Source organism: Quercus suber, unplaced genomic scaffold, assembly GCF_002906115.3.
Source record: "Quercus suber isolate HL8 unplaced genomic scaffold, Cork oak 2.0 scaffold_11, whole genome shotgun sequence".
NCBI lineage: Eukaryota > Viridiplantae > Streptophyta > Magnoliopsida > Fagales > Fagaceae > Quercus > Quercus suber.
This window is the reverse complement of record NW_027069477.1, coordinates 1,775,858-1,799,811: the sequence shown is the minus strand read 5'-3', so window position 1 is coordinate 1,799,811 and position 23,954 is coordinate 1,775,858. Positions and strand designations below refer to the sequence as shown.

The 23,954-nt window shown below is 35.2% G+C and overlaps 2 protein-coding genes and 1 long non-coding RNA gene across 3 annotated transcripts; all 3 read left to right on the top strand.

Annotated features, from left to right (window-relative positions):
- Window positions 1-468: 468 nt before the first annotated feature.
- On the top strand, window positions 469-2,342 carry LOC112036217 (phospholipase A1-Ibeta2, chloroplastic). Its single transcript, XM_024069029.2, has one exon. It carries the CDS (start codon window positions 601-603, stop codon window positions 2,254-2,256), a length of 1,656 nt encoding a protein of 551 aa, XP_023924797.1. The 5' UTR covers window positions 469-600; the 3' UTR covers window positions 2,257-2,342.
- A 10,422-nt stretch (window positions 2,343-12,764) lies between these two features.
- LOC112036228 (uncharacterized) lies at window positions 12,765-13,338 on the top strand. Its single transcript, XM_024069036.1, has 2 exons — window positions 12,765-12,899; window positions 12,988-13,338. The coding sequence occupies exons 1-2, from the start codon at window positions 12,765-12,767 to the stop codon at window positions 13,336-13,338; spliced, it is 486 nt and encodes a 161-aa protein (XP_023924804.1).
- Window positions 13,339-13,684: 346 nt separating this feature from the next.
- LOC136069820 (uncharacterized) lies at window positions 13,685-18,360 on the top strand. Its single transcript, XR_010631039.1, has 2 exons — window positions 13,685-16,702; window positions 18,010-18,360. It is a non-coding gene; the product is annotated as an uncharacterized LOC136069820 (long non-coding RNA).
- Window positions 18,361-23,954: the final 5,594 nt, after the last annotated feature.

The following is a 23,954-nucleotide window of genomic DNA, read 5'->3' as shown; positions in this document are numbered from 1 at the left end:
ATTATTTCTCATATACTACTCTGATAGTTGCGAAATAATCCTTTTTTTCCTTTTTAGCTCAAAGTTGGGAGAACTTGGAATAGTATGAGTCTAGGGATATTTGAGTCAATAAGCGATAAAGTGAGATGGCGTTTCAAGCTTGTGGGCCTGTCGCAGACTTTTAAGAATAAGCCTTCATCGTAGAGAAAAGGTCAATATTGTCTATTACTTTTCATATCCCTTGCTTCTTTTTATTTTGAGAGCAAGATATGTCATATTCATTATATAAATATATTTTAGAAAAATTCCTCATTATATATTATTATTATTATTATTTTGTCATGAATTTATATATTATATATTATTATTGACATTATCATTCAAAACTTAAAATATGGTTCTGATTGTAATAACGAGCAAGTCCAAGACTATTTGGCAGAGACTCACTCTATATATACCGCGCTCTTTGATCCATTCCATCTTAGTTGGTTTAAAGGTTCAACCTTCTGTGTGTCTCTCTCTCTCTCTCTCTCCTCGCTTCTCCTCTCTTCCCCTTTGTATCAATATCTCATTGACTCCTCCTCTCTTTGCTCATTCATCTCTCTCTCTCTCTCTGAGTCCATGTCCATGCAGATCGGTTCTACGCTTCCAGCTCATAGCACCAACCTCTTTCAGGCCAGACGTGCCAGCTTTCAATGCCAAACCTCTCCACTAAACCCTTTAACAAGAACAGTACTCCCAACTTCTTCTTCTTCTTCTGTGAAACGAAACACATCATCCACCGAGTTAACTAAATTGCACATAGCCAACCTCGATAAGCTCCTCCAAAAGCCAATCACACCAAACCAACTTGACCCTCAGCCATTTCCTAATGATTCCAGCAATGGGTCAGTCGAAAACAAAGGAAAAGGTGTACTAGAAGGGCTTAACTTGGCTAGACTTTGGCCAGAAATGAAAGCCGCAGAGGAAATGTCACCAAGGCATCTGAACAGGCTTCAAAGACTCTTGTCAAAGACAGCTGAATACTCTCCAAGGAACCATCTTGGTAGCAAATGGAGAGAATATCATGGTAGCAATGATTGGAAGGGCCTTCTTGACCCGCTCGACGAGAATCTCCGCCGAGAAGTGGTGAAATACGGTGAGTATATTCAAGCGGCTTATCATGCTTTCCATTCAAATCCGGCCATGTCAGCTGAGGAACCTCCTTTGCCCCGCCACGTGGCGTTGCCTGATAGGACTTACAAAGTGACGAAGAGTCTCTACGCCACCTCATCCGTCGGTTTGCCTAAATGGGTGGATGATGTTGCTCCGGATCTTGGCTGGATGACCCAGCGGTCTAGTTGGATCGGGTATGTTGCTGTTTGTGATGACAAGAGGGAGATCCAAAGGATGGGAAGGAGGGACATCATCATCTCCCTCCGAGGCACCGCCACATGTCTTGAGTGGGTCGAGAACATGAGGGCACAATTGGTCCAAATTCCAGGTGACAATAACGATGATAATGATAACAATAACAATAACAACAACAATAATATCGACCCAAACCACGGACAAGCCAAGGCGGAATGTGGGTTCTTGAGCCTCTACAAGACTCGAGGAGCTCACGTGCCGAGCCTGGCTGAGTCGGTGGTTGAAGAGGTTCGAAGGCTCATGGACTTGTACAAGGGTGAGACCTTAAGCATTACAGTCACAGGTCATAGTCTTGGGGCAGCCCTGGCTTTATTAGTAGCAGATGAAATAAGTACATGTGCCCCAGACGTACCACAAGTTGCAGTTTTTTCTTTTGGTGGACCTCGCGTGGGCAATAAAGCCTTTGCCAATCGCATCAATGCCAAAAACGTGAAAGTGTTACGAATTGTAAATTCCCAAGATGTAATCACTAGGGTCCCCGGGATGTTTGTGAGCGAAGAGCTTGGCCAAAAGCTAAAGAACTCAAAGGTCGCAGGGGTGTTTGACATGCTTGACAAAAACATGCCATTGGCATACTCTCACGTCGGGGCAGAGCTACGTGTCGATACGAGAATGTCTCCGTTTTTGAAGCCGAATGCTGACGTGGCGTGTTGCCATGACTTGGAGGCTTACCTACACTTGGTGGACGGGTTCTTGGCATCAAATTGTCCATTTAGAGCAAATGCTAAACGAAGTTTAGTGAGGTTGCTACAAGATCAGAGATCTAATGTGAAGAAATTATATACTAATAAGGCAGCCTTGAGATTGAATACTGATAGAGAGGCACTGCCAATGTCAATGTCTACTTGCTTGCCTAGTCCATCTTAATAAGTTCTATACATTGCTTAATTTGTAACATGGTACATACTTAGAGAAAAAAACTTGAAATAAGATGTCCAAGTGTTATGATTTTATGGCTGTCTTTTACTTCTCATTCCGAATTAAAATTTTTTTTGCACAATCTCAACATCTAATTCTTTTACAAACGAAGGATGATGATAAGGTCAAACTAGATGCATCATAAATTCATAATTAAAAATACTTTTGACCAAAGTATTTGTTGAAATATTCATCTACCAAAGTAAAAATGAAACTTACGTTACCTTAGCCAAATCAAAAACGAATCCTACGTGACCTCAACTAATATAGTATAAATTTTATTTAGTCAAATTTAATTTGGTAAAATAGATTAGACTCATATATACATGGTAAGTCATGTTATATCATCCATCTATGAAGTAGATCTTATTGTCTTAAAGGTAAGCTCCTTGCAATTTCAAGTACTCGGTTCCTCATCTACTCAGTGATTTTGACATGTGTTTAATATGAAGCCGAGTGGCCTACCAAACACCAAAAAAAAAAAAAACATTGTCTTGTTGTCGCTTTCGCCCATTTGCTGCATGCTTAGAAAACAAAATATATTAGTAAAATAATGAAGTAATCGCTTACCAAAAAGATAAGTAAAAGAAGATTCTGGTCAGGGACCCATGGTGGTACCAACTTCCACAAAGAATAGCAAAACCTTTTTTTGTTGGATATATAAAAAGTAGTAATATATAAGTGGGTATGGTAATAAAGTTAATAATGCACTGCAAAGTGACAAGACTTCACCCTTTGCTAGGAGTGTGATAATAAAGTTAATAATGCACTGCAAAGTGACTAGACTCTTCACCCTTTGCTAGTCACTTCTGCATTTTTTTTTAGCACATTTTTTGAGCGCTTCATTAAAACAGTGACTTTTTTTTAGGAGGAAAGGAAAGTTGGTGATGTTAATGTATATATTATTATATTTTCAATAGTTACATACAACGAAGAGGTGAGGCTTTGAATTTTAAACATTTTGGTTAAAAACAGTAAAATATGTCAATTGAGCTATTAAGCTCTTGGCAAGAGGGTATATAATTATTAACATATTGTATATAAATAAACAAATCTAAACTATATAAGTCATTATGGAAAATCTTACTTATTCATTATAAAAAATCTTACTTATAATTTGAATGATCCTTTTAAGATGATCATATTTAACTAACCCATCTCATATTGGCTAATGTGACAAACGATATCAGAATCAAACTAATTAGAAAAATTGAAGTTTAAATAAAATGAGAGTATTTATCTAACCCGTCTAATGTTGTTTTATATCTTGAGTTTTGATTTTTTATTTCATCAACTAGTTGATATTTGTGGTGGGCCTTTTGTGTTGTTGGGCTTTGGTTTCTCCTGTTGCATTGCGGCCCGTAAATCTGAGGTAAGAGAGTTTGAGCTGGCCTAAATGAAACTCACTTTAAGCCAATTTGTGCACAAGTTGAGTCATCCTAGTATGGATGCATTCTGGTGGAGGTATTGAGTGTACGATGTGCCCACAACAAAAACAACTACTACGATTATAGCAGGAATACAGTATGTTAGAATAACTAAAGTACTAAACAAATAGTATTAACACTTAAATAAGGAAAAATGGCTTGATAAAGTTATGGCGGAATAATAACACTACTGCAAGTAGTTTAATAACTATAGCCATTCACTCAGCAAGCATAAAAGAAAAACTTGTCTGCCAGAAAAGTAAGCTTAGCTTCTCAGCAGATGGAAATCCAAGAAGGGAACCGATCCCTAATGTTAGTAACCTCAGAGAAGGCTCCTGCCATAGAAGTTATGCACTTTGGAAAAATGACATAAATGGTTTAAGTTTCAATCATCAATCTCTCAAAGAATGGGTCTATCGAGAGAGAGAGAAATAGGTAGTCTATTGATGCATGCCTCTATTCCTCTCACTCATACTTTTCTGATTTTTGTATTTCCTTTTTCCTTTCTTGTTCTATCTCTCTTCTTTTGTTTTTTCCTCCTCCCTTTTTACTATTCATGACTACCGCTTTTTATACCATCTATCATGGTAGGATCAAGCCTCTCCATTACCTACCTCTATGGCATGCATCAAGTGGTCCCAACCCATATTTACTTCTTTTGGGTGAGATGTCATCCCAATAGGACATCTCTCCCCAAAGAAGTTTGAGCGAGAATCCCAAAATAGGCCCCATCTTTCTCCCCATCGCCAGACCACACCTTCTGAATACCTTGACCCGTGGCCCACCTCCCATGTATTGGCTGCGTACAAGTTGGTGGTGCATTGGCCCTTTGTGCATGCTCCACTTCGTTTGAATTTGTTTCTTTCTGGCCTTCACACCATTCCTATTGCCTCCGTGTTTGTTTGATTCTGCTGTACATCTTGGTTGGTGTTTATTTCCTGTGGTGTGAAGGATGTATGATCTTTAGGCTCATGTTCCCTGCCTTTCACCCCTTCCTTGGGATTGGGCATTGCTTAGGTGAAGGCCCTCATCTTCCTGCCGAGCCTATGTTCTTTTCTTTTTTGCGTCTGTGGCCCTCTTGGCTGTAGATCCTGCCATACCACTTCATCATACATGCTATAACTTTACCTCTCATTTTGCTTCTTGTTACCCCGTGGGCTTACAGGCTAATGCTCCTGCCGTGCCAGTCCACTTCTTTATCAATCTTTTACTCAGGGCCTCATTGGCTCAATTTCCACATCTTTACCTCTTTTGGGCTTTATTGGCCAACATTCTTGCTGTGCTAGCCCATGTCATTATTTCATTCCTAGAGCTTCCTTGGCCCATTTATTTCTTCTTTACATTTTTTACTCCAATGGGCTCTTTGCTATATCCTTTGGGCTTTCTTGGCCCAATTACCACATCCTTACCTCAAGTTACTTTTCAGGCTTACTGGCCTTTAAGCCAACCCAATGAGTTTACTAATTCAATTCTCGGGCTTCTCCGGCCCATTTACTTCCTTTTTACCTCTTATTATTCTCATGGGCTTACTGCTTTATTCCTTGGGCTTCTCAACCCATTTACTCCCTATTTACCTTTTATTTTTTTATTTTTTTCTGTGGGCCTGCTGGCTACCAATCCTGCCATTTTAGCCTGCTGGACTTGCTTCCTTACTCCTTTACTATTTTCCCTTTCCAACCTTCTCTATATTGTTGGGCTTCTTCTACTATTGGGCCCTTTGTCAAAAGTGAGCATCAACAATATTCAAGGAGTTAGAAATTAAAATACTTAGAATCTCCAAGATTGGAGTCTCCTATATTTGCAATATGCTTGTGTTTCTGACTATTTTCAATGCATCATTAATCTCCTCCTATCTTTACCTCCCAAAAAAAAAAAAAAAAACCATAAAGTTTAATTGTATTTTTCTCCCAAAACTATGAGGTCAATTGTAACATCCTCAAAGTATAAAAATCAAGCAATGTATTTATTGGAAATAGGCACATTACCCTTGATGTTAATAAATTTCATTATATTTAAAACACATGAAATTTTTAAATAAAAGGTGTAATTTTTTACAGCAATGATCAAAATATTTGGGAAACAACCAAGTGGCAAGTTTGTTGGTTGCCTAATTGACCTCTCTATTTAGTCTCATCCCCTCTCTCTTTTGTGTATGTATTTGTTTCTAAAAAAAAAATGGCAAGCTTATGGGTTGCCCAATTGGCCTCTCTACAATATTAAGTATTAACACTAAACATCTTCCAAAAGTGTGCGAGAGATAGAATTAAAGGCTTAGGATTCATTTGCTGGTTGAGAAAATGAAAAGAAAATCAAAGAAAAAACTTTTCTCTTTAGGGTCCATTTGGATGTGGGAGTGGAAAAGTGGGAGGATGGAAAATATTTAGTTTTCTCTCTTGTGTGTTTGGTTGGAGGAGTGAAAAAGTGGGAGGGTGGAAAACTCTTTTGTTTGGTTAGAGAAAAAAATGAGAGGATAGAAAATATAGTTTATATAAATTTACTATTATACCCTTGTTATATAATTGGTAAAAAATAGATTTATTTGTACTCATTAAATAATATAAAATTGACCAACAAAAAAAGTGTTACATGTCCACCACATTTTTCGCAATAATTTCATAACAAAATTTATGTGGAAAGTTGTTACTAGTTCTAATTTGAACCCACTACTAAAATTATTTTTTACTCATCAATATTAACTAATAACAATCTATTACTTAAAATTTGTGGTGAAAATATTGTAATAATATTTCTCAAATAGGATCTTTTATTCTTTATATTATTTCTCCTTTTCCCCTTTTCATTTCATCAATTCGTTTTTTTTTTTTCTTTCTATGCTATCTCCTCCACACACGTTTATCTCTATCCCCACCCCTTTCTTTTTCTTCTTCTCTTTCCTTCACAAGTCTTAACACATCCTCTCTCTTTCTTTTCTTCTCCAGCTCGCTCTTCTATGTGTGTGTGTGTGTGTTTTTTTTTTTCTCATTTCATCCATTCGTTTTTTTTTTCCTACGCTATCTCCTCCACACACGTCTTATCTCTATCCCCACCCCCTTCTTTTTCTTCTTCTCCCTCATTCAAGTCTCAAGAACAGCAATTGCCCAGCCAGAGTCGTCGTTCATCTTCGTCCCCAACGCAGTCCAGATGGGTCAGATGGCTTCTGTCTTCTCTATTTTGTTTTTTTTTTTTCCTTTTATTGTTATGATTTGATTAATTTTAAAATTGTGTTTTTAAGTTTGTATTGTGATAATCTGATTACGCTTGATTATGCTTGAGTTTAGAGATGTTTGAGAGAAAGATTGTTGTGGTTTTAGCCGTTGTGTTTGTGTTTGTAGTCGTTGTGTTTAAGGGCATTTCTGGAAAAGTGCTGGGAGAGCAATTTTCTCTCCACAGTTTTTCTCCTGATTTGGGAGGAAAAAAAATTGGTAATCTTATATTGGTACCCACTGAGTTTACCCGTTAAAACCCATTTAACTAGATTACCTAATGGATATTTATCCATTTAACCCAAAATGTTAATTGGATTGGGTTGACTTACCCAAATTAAGTTGGCCATGGGTGGATTAAGGGATTTGGATAAAAATTGCCACCCTTACATATAAGGCAATTTATAATCAGAGGTTTTTGTTTGTCTCAATGGAAAATCGAATGTGAAGATATGTTTTTTTTTTTGGTATTTTCTTGTATTTGGTAGTATTGAAAAATAATAGATTAAAGGAAAACTATCTCTTAACTTTCCTTATTTAATTTGATATGAGATAGAGTTTTTTTCCTCCACTAAAATTTTGTGGAAAACAACTTTAAATTACACAAAACTAAATAAGAGAAGTTAAGAGATAGTTTTCCAATTAAGTTTAAAGTTGCCATTAAATATGAAAAAATGAAATAATTTTTCTAAAAAATACTTTTTGAAAAATGTTTCATTTAAAAAAAAAATGTTATATCGAAACAAAAACAAGTAGCTTATCTAATCATGGGCGGTGATGCAATCCTCTAAAGAGACACTTTAAGCATCTCATGCACTTTAGTTTTCCAAATTCTTCCTCTCAGTTGGTTTCCTTCATTAAGTTTTTGATGAACTTTTTTTTTTTTTTTTTTTTAATGAACGTTTCCTTCATTGAGTTAGTTTGTCTTCTAGCTATACAATACATAAATTTCACTGTATGTGTTTGTGTTTGGATAACAATGAAAAATTAAAATTATTTTACTATTCAGCTTATTTTTGCTATTATTTATGGGTCTTACTGCACTTTTTGGTACTATTCATGAGCCATGCTATACTATTTCAACTAACTTTTACCTTTATCTATAGTACTTTCAGTAATAAGTTTTCAGTTTTAGCAAAATAAATGGTATCCAAATAGACCCTAAATGTCTCGCTTGGATTTAAGTTCCAAATCCATTTGTCTTGCTATTCCTAGGAGCCTATTGGGATCATAATTATTGTCTTGGTAACGTTTGTTTTATTAAAAAAAAAAAAAAAAACCCTTATGTGAAGATAGTTTTTGGTATTTTTGTATATATTTTAGTATCGAAAAAAATGAGTTAAAAGAAAACTATCTCTTAACTTTCCTTACTTAGCTTAACATGAGATAGAGTTGTTTTCAACTAAATTTTTTGGGAAAACAATTCTATCTCATATGAAGTTAAATAAAAAAAAAATTTATCTCACGCAAAACTATATAAGGGAAATCAAGAGATAGTTTCTTAACTCATTTTAAAGTTGTTATCAAATATAGAAAAATAAAGTAATTTTTTTTAAAAATGTTCTTTGGAAAATAATTTATTTTCCTTAAAATGTTAGAGAGATGTTACGACTACAACAATTTTACAACAAATCACAGGTGGTTAGTTATTATTGGTTCAAATTTGAAACTAACATTAAGATTACTTTTTTGCCCTAACAATAACAACCAGTAACAACCTGCCACTTAAAATTTGTTGTAAAAATGTTGTAGACATATCATTTTTCAAAATGTTAATGTTGAAAAAATCAACCCTAGTGATCTTGTTGTATTAATTGAGACGATATCAAGTACGAGTGATCAATCCTTCATTTTTAGGTTTTGATATCACCTCCAATAATCCGAGACCAAAGGGGCCTCCTAAATTTTTGTGCTTTCCCCTTGCTCATTAGTTATTAGGATACAAGCTCCCTTAGTGAGGGAATTTTTCTAAGTTGGGGCAAGTCCATGGGGGCTTTCAAGAAGTTCCTGCACCTTAGCCCATTTGGATGTACCTTATACTTCAACCCTTGGGAGATTGGAACATAAAGCTGTCCTTTTTTGATAAACCTATCCAAGCCATTTTTGCCAAAAAGGGCACAAGACTTCCAAATTTTGTTAAGATTCTGTGGGTAGCTGAGCTGATATCTAACTCTTGCGCAGCATTTCCAACAACCTACCCCATTACTTACTAAGTTTGCTCTGCCAACCACGCTGCCTGTTTTGAGAAGATTTTCTTTGGTTTGTCAGTCTATCGATGAGAATTCCACTTGTTCAAGGTTAGATGATCAACATTGTATTGCTTTAAAATTTTAAATAAAAAAAAGGAGAAAGGAATGCCAAGGAAGGAGGAGACAAAGTCAACAGGGACTTGGAAAATTACCACACCTAAAAACTATAATCAATTCACCTTATATCAAACCCCCAAAGTTAAGACTCGAGCATTTCCAATATCTCCATGACCCACCCATGCTGTTATTGTTTTAGTTGCGGCTCCATGGTTACTATAGCCATATAAGAGGTGTAATAACTATATACCCTTTAAACATTGATGTATCATGATTAAAATCCTTTAGGATAACTTTATGGTAGAGTTTCTAAAATCTTATCTAGTCATTCTGAAATGAGTGAATTAGATTGTGTCATGTTATTAACAAATTTTTTTTTGGATAATATCTTGTGGGGGATGTTTTTTAGTCAACTCTTTGTCCGCTTTGGGGAGCCAAGCCCTCATGGTTTTGTTCTCAAGCAACGTGAGAGGTCAGGATTTTCACCTTTGAGGCTTGATACCTTAGTCCCACATCAGCAAGAGAAACGCCCCACTCATGCTTTACATGTGTAGTAGTGGTACACTCATGCAAGTGCCAAACACATATAAAGCATGAGTGCGGCACATATAAAACTGTGCGGGCTTGGCTCCCCAAAGCAGACAAAGAGCTTGCGGTGGAAAAAAATCTCCCACATATCTTATTAACCATTTAAATAAATACCAAAATTGTGATAGTTGATGTTTATTTAATGTTGATGATGTAGCAAAATCTATTCAACTCATTTTAAAATTGATGAATAGGATTTTAGTAACATCATGCTAGAGTTATGGAGGATCCTAATCTAATGTATCAATTCCAATCAATGACCAATTTAATTGTTGGAGTGGTTCTCTCTCTCTCTCTCTCTCTCTCTCTCTCTCTCAGATCCTGAGGGTAGAATACGTATTTTAAAATAACACATGTAAAATACAACTAGCCTAGGGACACATTTTATAGAAATTGAAACTTCAATTAAAAAGTTGAAGGAGAAAATTTTCTTTTCATCCCTCAAATGTATTCTAGGTTCTTTTTTTGTCCCTAGAAATTTAAAATTTTATACTTTTATTATTTCGTCCACTCTTGTTAAGTTTCAATGAATTTTTTATTTTTTTATTTTTTATGGAATGACGAAATGAGTAACATTTTATATTTCCAATTACAAAAATATAACTTTTTAAATTGAAGGGATATAACATTTACTATATTTTAATTTTCAAGAACAAAAAAAATATTCTTGCCAAAATTGAATTTGATTTTAGAAAAATAACAATAGCAAATTTGCATATTTTCAATAATTAATGGGACATTACAACTCTTGTTTAAGCTTGGGGACTCAGCTTGTAATTAACTTTTTTTTTTTTTTTTTTTAAGTTGACTAACAGCTAATTGGTTGGTCATTTTTTTTTTTTTGAGAGAAAGGATTTTGTCCAATAAAGTAAATATAAAAAAATGAAGTATATGTAAAAAAAAAAAAGAAAAAGAAAAAGAAAAGCATAGGAATTTGAAATAAAACCGGAAAAAAATAAAATAAAAGGAGCCACTCGGTCTATTTCAACTTATAGACTTATAGGTTTATAATCGAACTAAGAATACATTTTGAAAAAAATTGAAATTTCTATTAAAAAGTTGAAGGTTGAAATTTTCTTTTCATCCCTCAAATAAAATTCTAGGTTCTATTTTATTGTCTATAAATATACATTATGTAATATCAACGGATAAAAAATTTCAATGAAAGTCAATGAAGTAACAGGAGTAATTGTCCTAGTACCCAAAGAGGAGTGGTTTGAACGATAATCTGAGTAAGACTCGTGTGTTATACATGGTATTACTCATTATCGTCATTTAGCATGAAGTTAATGAACTCACATTGGAGACATTTTTTTTATTTAGCAAAAAAAAGAAAAAAAAATCAATGAAATAGCAAAATGAGTAACAATTTAATTTTTCAAAGAAAAAAATATATAACCTTTTTAAATTGTACGGATGGAAATTGACCATAGACTATATTTCAATTTTCAAGAATGAAAAAAAAATTCTTTGCCGAATTTGAATTTGATTAAAAGCATCATAACAATAGGCCATTTGCATATTTTCAATAATTAATGGGACTCAACTTGTAATTAAACTTTAAAAAACAAAAGTTGACTAAAAGTAACGGCTATTTGATTGTTTTTTTTTTTTTGGTTGAGGATCTTATTTTTATTTTTTAATATTTGAGAAAAGTATATTTGTATTTGGAAAAAGCAAAAAAAAAAAAAGTAAAGTTTTAAAAAATGGTACATAAAAGCTAAAAGTTGAATTGTTTCAAAAAAAAAAAAACGCTTATAAGTTAATGCCAAACAGACATTAACTAAAAAAAAAATCCATAAAAGTTTGAAAAAAAAAAAAATGGAAGGATAAGAAATTAAAGGGACTAAAAAACAGAAAAGCAAAAAAAAAAAAAAAAAAACGTTTCGGTTCGTTTTAAACTCATAGGCTTGCATTGTAGGTCAGCTTTTTCTCGTTAGGTGACCTAAGTTAACGGCTTGCTCTCCGGTTCGACAGTTCTCAGAACCGAAATAGCCAAATCCACCGGTGGATATCCGACCCGGTAAGCCTCTTCACCATATAAAAAATTTAATTGAATTTGCTGTTTCAGTGTGAATTATGACTCTAATTATGTTTCTGATAATAATAAATACTGATATAGTTCTGACATGCCTAACACAAGATAGGAATTTAGGAATTCTAACTATGCGAATTCAGCTTTTATCGATAAATCTGGTAAAAACAATCATTGGAATTTGAAAATTTTCGGATGTGGAAGGTTGTTGCTCTATTTTTTTGTTTGTTGAAATTTGATTACTACTAAATTTCTGTTAGAGTTGAGGTTTATTTGATGCAAACGAGGTTTTTATAGCTGTCGGGGTGTTTGAGGTCGGCTAGGCGAATTTGTTTTCGCAATTCAGTTATTTTCAGGGCTTTGCCGTGGGTAATGCTGATGTTGCAGGCTTGCAGTCCTAGATGCCAAGATTTTGTGTTAATTTTTTTAGCTCTTGCTTTTAGTGTACTTTGTGTTTACTAGGGTTTCGTTGCCTAGTGTGCTTTTGTAATGGAGGTTATTTTTTTTTATGAACGGAAATCATAATATATGAAACATGAGACTGAAGTATTAGTCATAACACTCTCATTAAAGTTGAAGTATAGGTATCATATAACCTCAAATTTTTACATAACAAGTCTTAATGAGTCCTGCACAATAACTTGAGCCCTTGTGGAGACATATGGGTAGGAATCAGACCACTTTCCTCTCTTCCTTGAACATGATGACAATCTACCTCTATATGTTTGGTCCACCCATAGAACACTAGGTTGAAAGTGATGTGAATTGTTGCTTGGTGGTCATGGTACATAGTCATGGACAATTGTACTATAAAACTCAATTCGTCTAGATGATTCTTGATCCACATAAGCTCGCATGATGTATGAGTCATGGCTCTATATTTAGTCTATGCACTAAAATGGGACACGACAATATGTCTCTGGGGATAGATGGAGGAGATGGCTTAAGACTTGTGTCTCTACTGTTCGCTTCTCAGTTCTGGTTAATGGATTTCCTGCTGGTTTCTTTGGTAGCTCTAGAGGTCTCAGACAAGGTGATCCTATGTCTCCCCTTCTCTTTCTTTTGATCATGGAGGTTTTAAGTCGTATCCTGAAGAAAACTAAGGATGGGGTTTAATTCAGGGTTTTCATGTGGGTCCCGTTAATTCTACTGGTATCTGTGTCTCTCACCTTCTATTTGCTGATGATACCATTCTTTTCTGTGATGCTTCTAGAGAGCAGGTTCTTTCTACTAGGCTGGTTTTGACTTGTTTTCAAGCTTTTACTGGTTTGAAGGTGAATGTTGGGAAAATTGAAATTGTCCCTATTGGGGAGGTGTGTAACATTCAGTCTTTGGCTAATATCCTTCAATGCAGGGTGGGAAGTTTGCCTATGATTTACTTGGGTATGCCTTTGGGTACTTTGTACAAAACACCCTCTCTTTGGAATCCGATCCTTGAGAGGATGGATAAGAAGCTTTCAGGCTGGAAGTAGCTTTATTTGTCAAAGGGTGGTAGACTCACCTTGCTGAAGAGTACCCTTTCAAGCCTTCCTACTTATTACCTTTCCCTTTTTACTATCCCTAAAGCTATGGCGACTAGATTGGAACACATTCAAAGGAACTTCTTGTGCGGTTCAACAGTTGAATGTTTCAAATATCCATTGGTGGCTTGGGAAAAGATTTTCTTACCGCATGAGTTGGGTGGTTTGGGAGTTTGGAAGTTGGCGCCTTTTAATCAGGCCCTATTAGGGAAATGGCTTTGGAGGTATGGCCATGAAACCTTGCATCTGTGGCGTAGGGTCATTGCCATGAAATAGTGTTTAGGGGGAGGGTGTTCTTTCATAAATCATACTTAGTCACAGTCTTTTATTCATTTTTAGGACATCCCAAAATTTTGTGCCATTTAAAAAGTCATATTTATAAAGTTTGATACTTAGTCATAGTCTTTGTTGGGATCTTAATGGTAGTGGGAAGTTTGATACTTGGTCCTTTTATCATAAGATTCGAAATGTAGCTCCTTCCACTTTCCCTTGGAAGGGAATTTGGAAAGTTAAGGTTCCTAAAAGGGTGGCTTTTTTTATGTGGACAGCAGCCCATGGTCAGATTCTAACTTTGGATAATTTTATGCTTCGTGATCGCCCTTTGGCGAATCGTTGTTGTTTGTGCTGTAATAATGCGGAATCTGTGGATCACCTGTTACTTTTCTATCCGATTGCTCATTCTTTGTGGATGTATATGATTCGGTTGTTTGGGATCAAATGGGTTATGCCAGGTTCAGTTGTGGACTTATTATTTTGCTGGTATCATTGGCTTGGGAAGCATAGCTCTGATATTTGGGATTTGATTCCAAGTTGTTTAATGTGGACTATTTTGACTAAATGGAATAGGCGGTCTTTTGAGGATGAGGGAAAAATTGTAGTTCAGTTATTAAAGTATTGCCAGCGGACCCTCTTTGATTGGTCTCGATGTTGGGGTTATTCGGATTGTTCTACCCTTTTGGATTTTCTTTCATCTATTAGAATAGATTAGGGGATGCTTCTGTCTTTTTATTTCTTCTTTTCCTTTGTTCAATACCGTGAACTTTGTGTTTCTCTTGCTATTCTTTTATCAATAATATTCTCTTCTTACTTATCCAAAAAAAAAAAGTCATTTTTATAAAGGTTTTTAAATAACATGCACTTACACCTCTCAAACCTCTCAAACTTTGGGTTAGTTGCAGTTTCGCCCCTATACTTATCCCAAAAAAAACTTTTTCTTTCGGCAATTTAGTATATAAATTTTGATACTGTATTAGTTAGATCCCCTTAAAATTTTTTCTTTCAATCAAGTTTAACCTTTTTTGCACCAACTCATTAACAAAAATGATGTAAATGAGGGTGTCTTACTATAACAACATAAAAATTTAGAGGGTCTATTCTATTTATTACAGTACCAAAGTTTATGTACTAAATTGGTAAAAAAATAAAAAATAAAAAATAAAAAGGTTAAGGGGGTCTATGTGCTATAGTACTATAGTTTATGTACTAGATTGGCTAAAATAACACAGGGATGCAAGTGCAACTGCTCCAAAGTTCAGAGGTTGTAAGTGCATTTTACTCAATTTTTTTGGTTTCTTAAATTACCTTTGTAAAGGGAGAATTTGAAATGTTACAGAACATTATTGATGGAGTTCTAAGTTTTGAATTTTGGTGATTTGCCGTGCACTAAATCCATGATCCCTTTAATAGTTGGATTTCGTAAAGGAGTATCTCTATTTGGATAGAGGTTACATATGCTAAAATTTAAGATAGAAGAGATTGCTTATACTATATATTATGTATAGAAAATTTTGGTTGTGCTTTAACACTCTTGAATGGTTAAGGGTTAATCCCAACTGTTTTTCTTGGTCTTTTGTAATTGGTTTTCGGTTTTCCCTTTCTCCCGTTATTAGTAAGTTATAATGTTATATACATATCCAGTGGGTTATGAATGCACAACATCACCCTTCAACTATTCTTATTGGAGAAGGAAGTGCCATTTGTGCTAGAGCTCTTGGCCTTTGGAATAGATGTTTTTCTTTGGGTTCAAATTGTTGTTTTGAAACTACAAGTAAATTATCAGGAAAGGAACAGATAATTAGATGTTTGTTCCTTGATGCCTCAATGGGTTTCCATTCCTTTAATCTGCAGTTCTCTGCTAGCCATATTACCTAGTTTTCCATGCAAATGAAAACAAGGTGAAAAGGATCCACCCTGGTGTGACTCTTTGGCAGTTCCCAAAGTACTAAAATTTTCCATCATTCCAGAGTACTGATCTCCTTGTCAAGCTAACATAGTTAACTGTAAGAGTTACCTACTGATCTTGAAAACCCAACTACCAACGATTTGTTTGGTGAAGTTACTAGCTATTTTAGTTTAGTGTTGGAGTGTCACTCACTGATCTCAACTCCCAATAACTTGTTTAAAGAAGTTGCATTTAGTGCATCTTAAAATTTTTCCATGTCAATATTCAACTTCTTGTTGGACCATTTCCTTTTCTTACATTTTAAGTAATTGAGCATTTCCTCGCAAGTACTATGTTATAATCACACTGTTTGCAAAGTATAAAGTCATGTTGATTTAGAGCAATGACTATGTGATGCGGGAGATGCAAGAAAATTTTTAATTAGTATTGTAAATGTTTGCAAGTCAATTGGTTTTTTATATTTTAGGTCCTAGTAGTTTATTATACTAACAGAATTTTAATTTGGAAGTAAGATTATTTTTGTAATAAGGCAATTAGGGTTTCCTATACCAATTAGAGCTAGGTTTAATAATCTTTTATAAGCAACCTATTGAAATCCTTGAAGAAATGGTTGATATTTTGATGAATAAAAAAAATGGTCTTTTGGTCTCTCTTTGGTTAGGTACTCTGGTGCTGACTCTAGTTCCACACCCTAAGTGCTAACGCCTAATGCTTTTCTTGTTTGGTGCTAACTCCAAATCAAGCTTAGGTGTTGATTCCTAAGTCCTATCCCTTTTTATTTTACTGTTGTTTTAGTTTTGTTTTGGTTGCCCTGCTTCACTATGCATGGAGATCAGGGAGCAATGACTCTAGTCATGAAGTGTTTGATTCTAACTTCGAGGTATTAATTCTGTGAGCATGTTATACACTTCTAACATGAATTAAGTGGATATATGGCATTCTAAAGATTTATTTTCCAATTTTTGTTATCTCACCATTTCTATGATAGTATGATTAGGATATCTTGACTCTTCTTAGTTACCTTCGATCATTTCGATGGAAACCTTATGTGAATATAGTTTTTCGTGTTTTCTAGTGTTTGGTAGGATCATAAGAAATGGGTCAAAGGAAAACTATCTATGGTCAACAGAAAAGGTATGGCTTATTTTTTAGAGGTTGTTTTCCACTAAAATTTTCAGGAAAACAACTCTATCTCATGCCAAACTAAATAAAGGAAGCCAAGAAATAGTTTTCCAACTCATTTTAAGATTGCTACTAAATATAGAAAAATGAGATAGATTTTTAGAAAATACTTCTTGAAAATTGACTCATTTTTCAAAAAATATTAACGTTGAAACAAATGATGTCATAATAATATTGAGAATGCTCCAAGAAGTCAATTTGTTTTACAATAATAACTAAATATAGTGACTTGCAGTACATAATATGTTGAGTTTTTAAATTGTTTTAAGTTTCAACAAAAATCAGTTTTACCACCATCACCGTTCTGCTTTTCATTTATGCCAACTTCCAGCCTCCATAACGCCACACCTCTTTCACTGCATCATTGCTGTTCTGCTTTTCATTTATGCCAACTTCCAGCCTCCATAACACCACACCTCTTTCACTGCATCATTGCTGCTAGCTCATTGCCGCTATTCATGAGCCAAGGCTACATTCAAATGACCCTTTTTCTTCTTACAAGAATAGAGTAGAGGACAAGTCATGGGTTCAAGATCCACTACATGTGTGTGACTTACCAATCAAAGAACAAATACCTTTGTTGTCTTCATTTCTTTTTCTTTCTTCTCTAGGATTTTATTAACAAAATTTCATGGACGTCTGGTTCGCATTAAAAAGGGTAAAAAGAGGAGGGGGGAGATGTAAGCTTGTAGTGTAGTCATACTTCTCATTTTCAAGGTCTGGGATTCAATCTGTGGTGGGTGCAGGATTAGTGGGATTATCTTGTATAGTTGTAAAAAGAAAGTAAAAAGAATGTGGTTTTGACTAAATGCAATCAGGTACTATTTTGAAGTCTGTACATTCTCAATATCATTGCCTTCATTTGGAGTCTAGTCACCCCAGGGTTTTCCATCACTCCACCACCCTGTACTGTAACAAAAACATTATCGGCCATTATAGATCCCTCTTTCACCTCCACCACAATTTCTTTATTCTCTTGGATTGTCAACACAGTTGTTATGCACTGGGTGTGTCCTTTGATAGAAACTTGAATACATGCCTATTCATCCCATGGTGTCGTTCTCTTGGAAGGATCATATTTAAATCACATGGTGTTCTCTTGGGAGGATCTTATTGTAATCACATCATTACTATGTTTACCCTGAACAATAATGATTGAGTTCTTAATCTTGTTAAATAGCTTTCACCTTTTTCTGTTTCATGTTTTTGGTGTTGATTGATGATCAAGTAGTCTCATAACTTGATTATGCTGAGTGCAGATACTTGATTCTACTGAGCAAGCTGTTGAGCATAGCTTGGCAAGTACTGGGCGTGCCAATGTGCGAGCCATGAAGATATACTCTGAGAGCTCTAAGACATCGTGCTTCACATGGCTTGCGATCTTTGCAATGACATGTATTTTCATCATGGTAGTGCTTCTAATTCGTGTAACCTGAAGAGCTTCCTGTTTTAATACTGTTCATAACTGTATGCCAGGCATTGTTCAGTTTAAAGTAGCTAATTTTACATTTTCTCTTAGCAACTCCACATACAGATGGACATTTTGTTACACAAAAAATTAATAAATAAAGAGGATATACAACAGAGGTCAAGGCATGCTTTTGGCTGTATATGGACATTTTATCTCTGGATATCAGCATATAAAGTTTATTTATAATTTTTTACCGATAAAAAAAGTTCATGTATAAATCTAAGTTGTGGTTTAAATTTATGGTAAGTTCCTGAAAGAGGTCGTCTGAGCAACAATAGTTCTCTCTTTGGTTATAAATGGAACACCCAAAATTTAATACGCATTTTGAAAAAAAAAATTTCAATACCCACATTAGCATATGACAAAAGGCAAATATATCAAGTTCAGCAATACAAAATTGCTGGTTGTACCTGGCAGTGATGAGTTAGAGGAATTGGAGGTCTGTCAGCAATGCTGGCTCTCTCCAGTGGGGACTTTTCTTCTTGTTGCAGATCCGTTCCAAGTTCTTGCTGCCAGTGAGTACAATGATGTGTCGACAGCCTAAATTATTATCTTGTAAGCTTGCCTCCAATGCTTCCTGAATTGCCATGTTAGTAGTTGAGGCTCCAGTACTATTACATCCTACAAACATTCTGGTTCCTTCATTGTTCTTAGCTTCATAAGCATGCCCACTTCTTCTAAATTTCTTGTTTCTCTTCCCATCAATCTTGATTATAGCTGCTAGTTCCTGATAACTCCCCCCCACCCTCATCCCATCTTTGTTTTGACACTCTTGCTGAGAGGGTTGATTTAAGCTTAAGCTTAAGCTTCTTGGTATCTGCATGAGAGTTTGGGATGTGAGTAAAACATCAGTTGGATTGGGGCACTTCCCTTACGGCCTGGTTTCTGTCATTCCAGATTGTCCAGAGGGTGGTGAAAATGGCTTGCAAGTAAATCATATTGTCTTGTTCCAACTTTTTATTATCTAAGACACAACTGGCCTGCCATTAATTAACCTCAATCTGGTTGAGTTTCTTCCGTAGTTCTGATAGGAAGAACAAAACCATGCCACACTGCTCTAACAAGGGGGCAGTATAGAACCGGATGTGAGGAAGTTTCGCTATCTTCACTGCACAAAGGGTAAGTGACAATAGCTGGTATACCTCTACTGCTAAGGTTCGAATTCACAGGAGACAATCATAGAGAAGTTTCCAGACAAAGGTCAGAATTTTCGTTGGGAGTTTTACTTATGAATTGTATTAGCGGTTTTAAAACCAATTAGGTTGTGGTTGGTTACGAGAGATTGAGCATAAAGCAGCACAATAAATGGTCTATGAATTTTGGAAATTTTTATATCTATATTGATATATAATATGAGCCAAGAGCTTTTAATTGGTTAACACTTTTTTTAAGCATAGACATTTACAGTTCAAACCTCTTTTCCCCCAACTATTGAATTATCAAAAATATATCGATATATAATATGTTATAATGAGTATAATTTGCTTTAAATAATAGAAACGTCTTTGGCCAACGAGACAAATCATGGTTTTTTCTATTGAGGGTGTGTTTACATCTATAGATATGAAGGATTCAAAATGCTTTGCATAGGACAAAGGGCTTTCCTTGAGCCTTGTAGTTGAGTTGGCTTTATTTCTTACTTGGGAAGTTATCCAGGTGAAAGTAATACTTGGTTTTAGCTATAAAGAGAAAGATACTTTCTAGAAAAGATAAAAGGTAGTTGGGAGCATTTAATGTAATGAACGACAATTTGTATTATAAGAAAAATAATAACAAAAAATAAAATACGAAAAGTTATGTATGAGTAGACTTGAGCCGATCCATTGGTTAAGGTGCTCCAAGCTAATACATTGACTAAGGGGATGGCTAACATGTTAGCAATTTATCAAAAATCACTCTTACTTGCTAGACCACTACTTCCCTTGTTGAAGACTTAGAATTGGCCATGGACTTAGGCCATGGGTAATAAAAATTGAGTGTCAACTCAGTGGGTCTGATGCCATTATTTGAAGATGGCCTATGTTGTTCATGGTTGAATATGGGTATTGGGCTTCAACCCCTGATGAAGTATACACCATTTATCCTAAATCTTATCTATATATAATTATAATTTAATTTTTACATGAAATAAATTAATTTGTTTATTTATTTCTGATTGGATGCTGAGATTCTTCAGAATCAGGTCTTAGTCCACTACAAGATTAATATTTTTGGCTCTTGGCTTAAAAGAGGAAGAGCAGCAAAGCTCATGAAAAAATTTAAGTCTAAAAACCAGTGGAGAAGATGAGAAGTGAAAATGAAAAAAAAAAAAAAAAATACATTGAATAAGGGGATTGCTAGGAATACCTTATTCTATTAAGTGAAGGGGTATTTATAGAGCATGGGAGATAGCTTTAGTGTGAATCGATCTAAGACCTAATAGTAGACTTGTTAGCTAGTCATCTTGTTAGGTTAGCTGAGGCAATGTGTATTAGGAAAGCAATCTCAACCGCCCTTAAACTAGGTAGTTAGCATGATAACTAGTTATCTCCTTAGGTTGGCTAAAGAGAATAGTGTGTTAGGACAACAGTCCCGAAATGTAGATAAATAGAGTAAATCTAAAAACATTAAATATGTTAGTGGTCTGTTTGGCAACTCTTTTAGACCTGTGTGTTAGCTAGGCCATTGTGTTTAGCCCTGTGTTAGGTCCTTTAGTTTGGCCTTTTTTTTAGGTTATTCTATTAGGCCTCTCGAGTAGGTCCTTAGGAAGTATCAAAATTTTGTTGGCAATTTGGATGTCTTCGAAATTGTCCCAATCAAATTTTAAAAGCATACAATAGGTAACACATGGGATTTAAGTCATCACAAAATAAAAAATAAAGAAACTTGGGATTTACTTGGGATTACCCATTGATATTTGCATGAAATCTTATGACTCCACCGACTTGTTACAAAACTTAGCATTTGCATGAATAACCACTTATAAACTCGGTAGAGTAAGGCTTGGGTTTAGTGCACACCTATTGAGATGTAGATACATGACAATTACTTGACATGTTCCAAATTCCAACCGGTTTAGTGCATAGAAGTATTGGACCCAATAGACCACTATGAAGAGAGACCAAATTACATCATCTCCAATTGAATCATTCAGTTCCTTTTAAGTTTTAGTCAGCTGTATAACACATTATGTTTACTGCCTTTGAGTCTTTGACCTGCTTGAACCTTGCTCATGAATGACATGAGATTATCCAAGCAATTAATACGACGTGTCAAAGAACTCTCAAGTCTCAACCTCAAACTTGCTAGGTAAAGAGTTGGAGGGCTTACTAAACAGCTCCAAGAGTGGTTGTAAAATAATTACATTGAACCATATGCAAGGATGGAACTAAGACTTGTATTTGGGGGGTAGGGGGGCAAAACATTAACAGAATTTTTTTTCATGAAAATCCAAGCTACCATTCAATATTAAAGAAATATCAATAAAAGAGAAAATACAAAATATCCATTTTTCAATATTTTTTTATTATTAATACATTAGAACTTCAATCTATGTCATCTGTTCTATGATGGAACTCGACATTTATTTAAATCCCAAAAATCACATATAATTTATTTTGTAATAAAATTTGCGTCTCTCTTTCCCTTTTAATACACATTATCAAAGAGTCTAATAGAAAATCACATTCTAATTGAGTAATTATGTTGATCATAGTTGAATAACAACGTTGATCTCATTACAATTCAAATAGTTTCTTAACTAATCAAATAACAAATTAGATTAAAAATAAAAATGAATAACCCTAGGGGATTTTAACTCTGCCAAACACAAAGTTCGCTAACTATTATTTATTACTTTTTAATAACTACTACTGTAGTACTACTTTGCTTTTTTGAACATAATACCACAAAATAAATAAAATAAAATAACCCCAAAGACTATATAACACATCACATGGATCGTTAAAGCATCAGCATCACAAAATCTCAATTCTATTCTATTTTACCATTCTAAAAAGCCACTTTATCATTATACTATACCATTTTGCCATTTTATCATTATACCATACCATTTTACAATACCTTTAACATCCCAAACTTTTATTTTCCTATTCTATTTATTAAAATAATATATTTATGTAATAAAATAATATATTCAAAACCAAACTAGAAACAAAATCCCAAATCACCAACTGCTTCCCCCACCACGACACCACCACGAACAACCATCAACCCATCACCGATCCCAAACCCATCAACCCATCAACAACCACAGCACCGATCAAACCCATCAACCCAACAAACCCATCATCACCGATCAAAAAAACCACAGAGATCTCAATTCTTTGATTTCTGGGTCAGCAACCCCGGCTACTGATGATGCTATTGACGAGGAGGTCGCTGACACCAAATGGTTCTTTTTGGTGTCCATGACTCAGAGTTTCGTTAATGGCGGTGGTCTCCCCGGTCAGGATTTTTTCAATACCAACCCGATTTGGGTCACCGGAGCCGACCGCGTAGCCTGTTGTGAAGAATGGGAACAATTCAATTTCGACAATGAAGCCTGAATCGGGTGAGATTTTGAATTTCGAGGAGAGCAAGACGAGCTCTTATGTTTCAAGTCATTCCCAGTGCCTACAAACTCACGTTCATCGTGTCACGAAAAGATCGGCTCTGTTGCTTCGACCACCAGCGATCTACACCGACTCAATGGTGGTGACGGACCGGAATCGACGACGTCTGGTTTTTGGACCTTGCATCGAAGACGGACCGAAGGTGTGACAGAGAGAAGAGGGAGAATGAGAGGAAAGTGTGAGAGACAGAAAGACAGAGAGAGAGAGATGAGAGAGAAAAAAGTGGAATAAAATATTAATATTATTTTTGGCATAGTGCTACAATGCCATTTTACATGTAAGATGGCACTATAGTATTATGCCAAAAAAATTTACACTTTCCCACTTTTGGCATTCAGATGTTGGGTCTAATTGTTGCTCAATGCTTAAATTTTGTGGACATTTAGCATATCCATGTCCCACTGTGGATGCTCGATTAAGTCTGTAACACACCACACACACTAACACCACGGATTCACTAACACACTCTGGGAGTCAATCTAGTCTTTAAAGCCCCACCACTCACATAAGAAATGCTATCAAATTTCAAATAGAGAAAGAAAAGTCTAGGGAAAAAAAAACAACAACAACAACAACAATAGAGACACCAAAGAAAGATGCAAGCTCACAAGTTGCAACATACCATTGAAATGGTCACCCACTGCCTATCTCTAACCAGTTCCTGATATTTTCATTTTGCCTCCTCACACAGTCATGCGTCGGCCTTCACAAGTGTCTCTGATTAGGTTTTTTCTCTCTTTTTTTTCTTTTCTTTTTTTTTTTTTTTTTTTTTTGGGAATTTGATGGAATGGTTTTTTTGAGAGGCAATGAATGAGCTGAAGGAGGTGGATGAAGATGCATTCAAATGGCTACAGTCTCACTCAACAACTATCTGGGCTAGGCACATGTTCACAAGTGATGGCCAGAGTGACACCATCCTGAACAACATGTGTGAAAGCTTCAACAGCATGTTAGTTAAGTTCAGGAGCAAACCTATAATTACCATGGTATGCATAATTCTCCCTTTCATCTGCATTATGATCCATAGACCTGTGTAATTCTTGAATGATTAATTCTCTATTTCTCTCTATGTGCTTGCAGCTTGAATGTATTAGGTTATATCTGATGACTAGATTTCAAG

Bases quoted from the DNA above. Each gene is read 5' to 3' on its own strand.
- LOC112036217 (XM_024069029.2), top strand. From the start codon at position 601: ATGTCCATGCAGATCGGTTCTACGCTTCCAGCTCATAGCACCAACCTC.
- LOC112036228 (XM_024069036.1), top strand. From the start codon at position 12,765: ATGGGACACGACAATATGTCTCTGGGGATAGATGGAGGAGATGGCTTA. The intron at 12,900-12,987 runs GTGATCCTATGT...GGTTTAATTCAG, and splicing joins CTCTAGAGGTCTCAGACAAG to GGTTTTCATGTGGGTCCCGT.